The sequence below is a fragment of the Limulus polyphemus genome, unplaced genomic scaffold, assembly GCF_000517525.1.
Source record: "Limulus polyphemus unplaced genomic scaffold, Limulus_polyphemus-2.1.2 Scaffold218, whole genome shotgun sequence".
Lineage (NCBI taxonomy): Eukaryota > Metazoa > Arthropoda > Merostomata > Xiphosura > Limulidae > Limulus > Limulus polyphemus.
The window spans coordinates 372,875-381,751 of record NW_013665828.1 but is presented as its reverse complement, the minus strand read 5'-3'; the positions used below and the strand labels follow the sequence as shown (position 1 = coordinate 381,751).

Here is an 8,877-nt window from a genome sequence, read left to right as displayed (position 1 = left end):
AGTTTTATATATGTCGAACTATGTGCAAATATACGAAGAGAAACACTTTAGAATGGAAAAAGAAAAGTACATATAATGTAATAACATGAGTTACATAATAAATTTTATTTGAAACAAACTTTTATATGTTCAAATTATTGTTTTCTATGATATAGTAGTTGAAGCCCATACAAGTGTACTGATTTTTAAGTAATTTCAGTTAAACTACGTAAACATCCTATGTTATAAGATAATTAAATGCTATTGAAAGAAGTGAAAGTTAATAACAGAATAGAAGATGCATATCAGTTATTTGAATTATCAAACTATTATTCAAATGATTCAATCACAGTTCGTTTCTCATATGATGAAACTGTGAAGTGCGAGTTTTGGAAATGGAAAAATGCGATAACTGATAATAAAATAACAAAATCAATATTAAATTTAAAGAAAAACTCTTAAGACACCACGAACAATGATTCGGAACGATGAATGATTAAATGTAGTTCTTAGCCTCGGTATGAAACAGAAAAATTCTGACAAAGATTTGGTGTTATTGCAATGAATTGGAATTTTTCCATATCAATAGAAATATAAAAATATACGATGTTATCATGGTTCGTATGAACACACTAGCTTTACCCCATTAAGCATGTCAATAAACAAAGTGTAAATATTATGAAAGGTCAATGACCCTCAAACCAAATGTTTTAATTTGGATTAGCGCAAATGAATTAATTGAAAAAAATTATCTTATCCAATTATTTGAAATATCGTCCCTTTCTTCCCTTGCGTGATTTCATTTTTGCTCCATTCATTCCTCCGGAAGCAGGGGTACACTGATCTAGCACTGATCTATATAGTTAATTAGTATATTAGTACACTGATCTATATAGTTAATTAGTATATTAGTATATTAGTACACTGATCTATATAGTTAATTAGTATATTAGTATATTAGTACACTGATCTATATAGTTAATTAGTATATTAGTATATTAGTACACTGATCTAGCACTGATCTATATAGTTAATTAGTATATTAGTATATTAGTACACTGATCTAGCACTGATCTATATAGTTAATTAGTATATTAGTATATTAGTACACTGATCTATATAGTTAATTTGGGTTCTGACGTGACATTGAAATTGTACTTGTTTCAGTTTCTTTATAAATGTCGAATGACAACAATGGAAATAATGCTAGTCGTTTTCTGAGCTACTTATCCTGGACATTGATCCACCTTTATAAATATAAATATGACTGTATTTTTTGTATTACGAACGAAAAAAGATGTCATTGTTAAACTATACTGATAATCCTAATAGAGTAAAAAAGTTTTAAATCTTGTTATTAACTCGGGTTACATTTATTACTGATATATAACTATTTACTTTAATTCAATTATAATGTTTCGTTTTTATTCAACAAGTGACAATGAAAAGAAACCCATACATTATGTATAATTCCACAATACTAAATGTCCAGCTTCATAATCATCTAGTCCTGGTATGCCAGGTAGGTAGGGCGCTTGATTCGTAACCTGAGTATCGTGGGTTCGAATCCCCGTCCCAACAAACATGCTCATCCTTGTATTGTGACGGTCAATTCCACTACTAGTTGGAATAAAAAAGTAGCGCAAGAGTTGGCGGTGGGTGTTGATGAATTGCTGCCTTCCATCTAATCTTTTACTCCCTTAAATTAGAGACGGCTAGCACAAATAGCTTTCGTATAGCTCTGCGCGAAATTCCAACCACTAATCATGTAAAAATATAAAAATGCTTCTCACATAATAAAGAAGTAATTAACGTTTCTCAGGTATTGTTACAAATACGTAATGATTTAACCTAATCATAAGCAATAAAAAAATTGACAAACGTTGAAAACCCCTCCAGAAAAATACCAACTGGAAGAAATTAACAGAAAATGTTAAAAAGCGTGATTCGTAATTTTGTTTTTCGTTTCAGAACTTCGCACAAGGTACACAAAGGTTATCTGGGAATTGCCTTTCGTAATTTTAAACGGACAGATTATAGGGAAGGGAAGTAGTCAGTAACACACAACCTAGCTCTTGAGTTACTTTTAGATGACTCAATAATGGAATTTCATCGTCATTTGTATAACACACCCAAAACCCGAAAGTGCGTAGCACATTTTTAGAGTAACTAGTCATGAAGTATGGACCTTTGAACTATGGACAGTCCGGGCACGCTAACCATTTGGTCACGCCCCACCTATTGTTAAGCAAAGAAAGGCAGATACGCAAGCATTTTGAATTAAAACACAAAACTTTATAAAAATGATTTTTATGTGCTAGTATAGTAGCTAGACTCTGCTGATGCTTGGCATCTGTACATTTGTTCACATTAAACTCCCTACATTCAAATTGTTTGTTTGTTTGTTTTGAATTTCGCGCAAAGCTACACGAGGGCTATCTGCGCTAGCCGTCCCTAATTTAGCGGTGTAAGACTAGAGGGAAGGCAGCTAGTTATCACCACCCACCGCCAACTCTTAGGCTATTCTTTTACCATCGAATAGTGGGATTGACCGCGACATTATAACGCCCCCACGGCTGAATAGGTGAGCAAGTTTGGTGGGACGGGGATTCGAACCCGCGACCAATAGATTGCGAGTCGAGTGCCCTAACCACCTGGCCATGCCGGGCCCAGCATTCAAAAATGCAGTGCTGCCAGAGTACCTTCTTAGAAAAAGTATCCATGTAACTCGAATATCAATAAGATGCAAAGCTCGGGTCACATCAATTTCAAGAACTACTACATATAACATATTGAATAACACTCGCCAGAGAAGTTTCGGACATTGATATTTAAGGGTGTAAACTCATTTTAAACAACATTACAGTACTGAGACTAACGTGGCCAAAGTTTGCAAACTGGACCACTAGGAACCTCACCACCATCACACACAAACACACTGAGGAAGTAACTGCTGACTGATTAAACTACGAGTACGCGAAATGTTCAAATAGACACATTAGCGTGTAAAGAGAAAAGCCGTTGAAAGTCGTACGAACATTTATACACGAGCGAGACGAAAGTTTATTGAAATATTGACGAAGGTTAGGTGATTGGCTATCACAACATAAAGTGATCAGAATTTTCCATCATCGTACGAAGAATGTAAGGAAAGTTCTTCGTCAGACTTTATTCTTATATATTTCGAAATTTCCAATTCACCAGTGCACAGTAAATCAAAGGCAAGCTCGAGTTAACTAGGAGAACGTATTGACACTAGTGATATTCGAGATGAAATTTCTGTATTGTATGTCCCAACCGCCAAGAAGGTAAGGCTACATCACAGCAGTGGATTATTTTATTTATTTTTTTCTCGAAGCAAGATGTGTGATCTAAGATTGACCTAGTCGTCCTTCTCAGAAGCTTATTACAATAAAATTGCGGTTTCAGGTAATAGTGCGTAATCATGGCCACAAGACTGGGCACGATCGATAATGGAGGAAGTAGTTCCATGGGTATCTCGGAACTTGGGACGTTGTTCTTTTTAAATGTAATCTTCCCTCCGTGATATGAATAGGAAAAAAAAAGAAAATTAATCATAATGATTTAATTAACATTTATGTAACGTCATCTGAATAGAAACAGGGAGTGGGAAAAATATATATACTTACACCTGAACATGAAGTGGAGAAAATATGTACTTACACCTGAACATGAAGTGAGGAATATATGTACTTACACCTGAACATGGAGTAGGGAAAATATGTACTTACACCTGAACATGAAGTGGAGAAAATATGTACTTAAACCTCTACATGGAGTAGGGAAAATATGTACTTAAACCTCAACATGGAGTGGGGAAAATATGTACGTACACATGAACATTGAGTGGGGAAAACATGTACTTACACCTGAACACGAAGTGGGGAAAATATGTACTTACACCTGAACATGGAGTGGAGTGGAGCGTCACCACTTATTTCTCTGCATTTCTCTTCTAGGTTGTTTGTTGAAGAACAGTACGCTAAAGATTTGAAGAAAATGTGGAAATATTTCATACACAGATGGTTTCACACAAATAAAAGTATGGAAACATTTCATACGCAACTGACTTCACACAACTTAAAGTATGTAAATATTTTATAAGCAGTTGGTTTCACACAACTTAAAGTATGGAAATATTTCATACGCAGTTGGTTTCACATAACTTAAGGTATGGTAATATTTTATAAGCAGTTGGTTTCACATAACTTAAAGTATGGTAATATTTTATACGCAGTTGGTTTCACACAAATACAAGTATGGAAAAGTATGGAAACAGTTGATTTCACGCAAATAGGAACAGCTTAAATTATTATCCATTCAATCTGATTAGTGTAAAATGAAACTACAATATTCTAGTTCAGGAGAATAGGAAAAAATTAAAAGGCACCATCACTAAACATACATTTCGACTACATATACAGTACCTACATTTTAATATATATGGTTAAATATTTCTACATCCACTTCTTTCCTCACTTTTAACACACGCCTGGCTTCTTGCCAAACAAAGGAATCGTAAAATCAATCTCACGTAGACGAGAATTCTTGTACTTACTTTCCTTATACTGCAGCACATTTTCATGTCGTTCATGAATAACAACGCACCGGAAGCAGGTTTCAGATCTGCAAGAAATCAAATCGAAGAGTGAAAACGACAAATAAAGTAGTCGTAGTTTGATACACCATACAATAAATGGTCAAGTTTTCAGCTTTTCTTTCATTTTTTATCAGTAGGTGGAATTGAGCACATTGACCCTATACACAAATAAAATAAATTATTTAAAGTACAAGCTGAAGTATTAATACCAATTCTATGTTAAATAAAACATTACAATTTCCACATCAGTTAGTAATAATTTTAAAATGTTCAATTTTTCATTTGGGAATTATGATACGTATACAATTTGTGACCACTTTTTACAACTATAAACTTTTTTTCCCTGAGCAAGGTTGAACGCCATCTTGAAATAAAGGTAAGCATTGATAACAAAATAGATTAATTCTACGGTATCTGCACGTAGCCCTTTAAGTTTAAGTTAGCTTCAACAAAATTATAGATTTCTTATAACACCGAGTATTTACGTTTTACAAATCGTACAAATGAAATTAAGATATAACTTAACAGTACAGTGTTCACTTGTATATTTCAAATAGAAGACTTATTTTAACATTAATATAATAAAAAAATCAAAAATCTGTGAAAGTTATCTTTAGAAGCCCCTTTCAAATATACATTTTGTAAAATAAAACGGAAAGTATAAAAGAAACGATAAACAAAATAACCTTTAATATAATATTTGTTTGTTTGAAGTTAAGCACAAAGCTACACAGTGGGCTATCTGTGCTCTGCCCACCACGGGTATCGAAGCCCGTAGACTGTGCCACTGGAGGGAGAGGGCTTAATATGATGTACTTTTGTTGTGTTTTTCTTGTTATATATCACCTTATTTGACTATACCGTTTTATTAAACATATTTTTTTAAAGTTCGAGATAAAATAAACAAGGTAATAACACGTTGTATTGTCTACACAGAGGGAAGAGTTAATCGAACAAGTTGAGTAAAACATTTTGTGTTTTCTTTTTTTGTCTATAAGAAGATTACACTAAATTAAAAAATCGACTATAGTAGGATTACAACGATAATTCTTTCGAAACATGGGCCTTAGTTTGAGTTGCCACTTTTAGTTTTGCGCGATGGCATAGTACTGAAATAAAGTATCTAATGTATGGGCATGATCAATTTGCTTTGTTGATAATCTTTCTCTTGAAGAGTGTGTAATAAGTCGGCACCTTGCTGACATGTTCATGATGAGGTGGTCCGACAAAGAATCTAATCTAATTTTTCATTAGACCACTATAATTTATTCGTGACATGACTCTCGGGAGGATAGAACTCATTCGCGTAATGGAGTCACTCTTTCCATGAGAGAGAGAAAAAAAAAAGATTATTTTTGGATTTCCACGGCTTAAATGCATGCGTTGATGAGAGAAATAGGCTAGTTTTGAAATTCAGGCTTATTTATATAAATCTGAGTAGTGATTAATAACAAATTAATGCAAAGTAATTTTCTTTTTTTCTTTAATTTCCTTATATCCGTTATATTATAAATATTGCTATTTCTAAATATATACACATATATATTTATACAAATATCTATAACACAAAAGTTGTTTGTTTTTTGTTTGTTTGTTTTGAGAGCAAACCCGCATTGGACTATCTGCAGTGTCTACCGCGGAGAATCGAAACCCGGATTTTTGAATTGTTAGTCCGTAAACTGCCTCTGTCTTATCAGGGGACTGACACAAAACAATACAAAATACAATTGCATATAACCAGCTTGGTGAAAAAAAATAGTCAATTGAAAGGAAACTAACAAAAATGTTAAATTCAAAATTTAGTGTGAAGATATATGAACTACAAAAATAGTAAAAAGACAAAACAAAAACAGTGTCCATTTCTGGCTTTTTGACCTTACCTAAAACCCTTTCTTACTGGCCATAAGCATGCGACAGGAACGAGCCAGCGATTTATAACTCTACTAGATTATCACCACATTAAGCTTGCGTGGAAATTATCCAGATTTAATTTACATGCATATGCGATCAATATGGTGAGCGCTACACCGAGTTACCTTGGAAACAGCTTCTGGGAACACTCTCTGATCATCTAATGAATTCTCTAATCATTACACATCTGTTTTAACTCACTACATAAATAAATAAAAAACCATATAAGGTTAAACAAAATTGCAAGTATTTAAATGCCTTCATTTATCTATGAATAGAAATTTATTTGTAAAAGTTCTGTAAATATTTTTATAGTTTTGAAATGAAATACTTAAAAACGTTGAGCTATCACAAAAATTGGTAAGTCAAACAAATGCCAAAAAAGCGGTGGATGACATATACATTTCTAAATGTACTGAAAAATCGTTCAGTATATAACCCGTTATTTTAACCATATATAGTATTCTATTATATGCAATAGAAAACTGAGTAATTAGCAGTTAATAAAAGTTTTGCAATTATAACCTACATGATCCACTTTTATAATAAAATATAAATAAATGATAAACTGGACGTAAATTTATTGATATAGAGAAAATGTAAGTACTATTTATGATTTATTATTTCGCGTGAATAATACTAAATGTTGTCATATAAAATAATGTGTAAACTAAAACCAAACAGCAAATTAAACTGCTAAGTAGTTCAAATTACATTAATTAATTAATTTTAAATGATATTAGTTAAAGTTTGAATTTTAAACATTCAGAAGGCTGGATAAATGGTCTGTGCTCTTCTAACAAATATGTTAGCTTTAAACAATCCACGGAATAAGTAACATTTTTGGCTCCTGTACCAATCGTGTGAGATTTAAACAATCCATAGAATGAGTAACGTTTTCTGTTTCTTTAACAATCGTGGAATTTTAAACAATCTATAGAATGAGTAACGCTTTCTGTTTCTTCAACAATCGTGGAATTTTAAACAATCTATAGAATGAGTAACGCTTTCTGTTTCTTTAACAATCGTGGAATTTTAAACAATCTATAGAATGAGTAACGCTTTCTGTTTCTTCAACAATCGTGGAATTTTAAACAATCCATAGAATGAGTAACGTTTTGTGCTTCTTTAACAATCGTAGAATTTTAAAAAATCCATAGAATGAGTAACGTTTTGTGCTTCTTTAACAATCATGTGAGATTTAAATAATCCATAGAATGAGTAACGTTTTGTGCTTCTTTAACAATCATGTGAGATTTAAATAATCCAACAATGAGTAACGTTTTGTGTTACTGTAACAGTCGTGTACGCTTTAAACAATCCACAGAATGAGAAACATTTTGTACTTCTTTAATGTGTGAGCTTTAAAGAATCCACAGAATGAGTAACATTTGGTTCTTCTTTAACAATCATGTGAATTTTAAACAATCCACAGAATGAGTGACATTGTGTTTTTTTTTTAACAATCATGTTTTAAACAATTCAGAGAATGCCTAATGTTTTGTGTTCCACTAACAATCATGCGGTGATTACTTAGTGAAAACGCATGTGAAAAATATTTATCTGAAATTAACTTCACTTTCATTGGATTTGCTTGTAAGTCATCAAAGAATGATGTAAACTTCATTACTTTTAATCAACACTTAAGAAAAACGAAAACTTTTAACGTAATGATTTATATATCATAGGTTATAAATTGTACCTTTGATATGACTCCTAAATTGCTTTATTCTTAATTTATCGAAGCACAAACTAGATTGTTGAGGACATACTTAAATTTATTAAAGACTACACTAACCCTATTTAAAAAAAACAAATTTTGAGAAGCTCAGTGTTTCGTTGTTTTTTATTTTCATTTATAATTCTTCAAGAAAGAATTACTACTTAAGCTCACGTGAAGCAAATTGAGAACTTGTATCCCACTCCAAGTAATTGATAGCTTCTATTCCACTGTGAGTTATAAGCTCACAATAGCATACAAGTTTTCAATATGCTCTATGCAAGTTTAAGAAGTTCGCTTCTGAAGAAAAATGTTGTAAAAAAACGTAACATGTTGAGCAGATTGATTTGTTTTTCTAAATTTGAAGTCGTTTAATCAATAAAGTAATGCGCCTTATTCTTGTTTTTCCTGTTAACACTTATCTCGACTGGCTTATAATTTGTTTAAACAGAGCATGCGTGCTTCCTACTTGGTCTCTAACAGGAACTTGTCACCGTCCACTTCCCGACAAACACCTTTACTGGAGATGCTACCGTCACGGATGCTGATTGAATCTCGGAATCCTTTCTGAAACCAATTCCCCGTCCAATGGGCTGGAAACTGACACGTTGGCTCTGCTAATGATATCAAAATTATTCTTTTTTTT

The 8,877-nt window shown here is 32.5% G+C and overlaps 1 protein-coding gene across 2 annotated transcripts in view; it reads right to left on the bottom strand.

The window, feature by feature from the left end:
* Positions 1–8,877, bottom strand: part of LOC106478505 — a 105,478-nt gene that overhangs the window by 34,284 nt on the left and 62,317 nt on the right. The window contains exons 2-4 of one of the 2 annotated variants that reach the window (XM_013939056.2): positions 8,701–8,848; positions 4,559–4,626; positions 3,902–3,982 (exon numbers count right to left, since the gene is read on the bottom strand). In XM_013939056.2, the coding sequence (XP_013794510.1) occupies positions 3,902–3,982; positions 4,559–4,626; positions 8,701–8,848 (297 nt within the window). The remainder of the gene's footprint in view (positions 1–3,901; positions 3,983–4,558; positions 4,627–8,700; positions 8,849–8,877) is intronic. The other variant, XM_022382121.1, reaches the window with a different exon arrangement.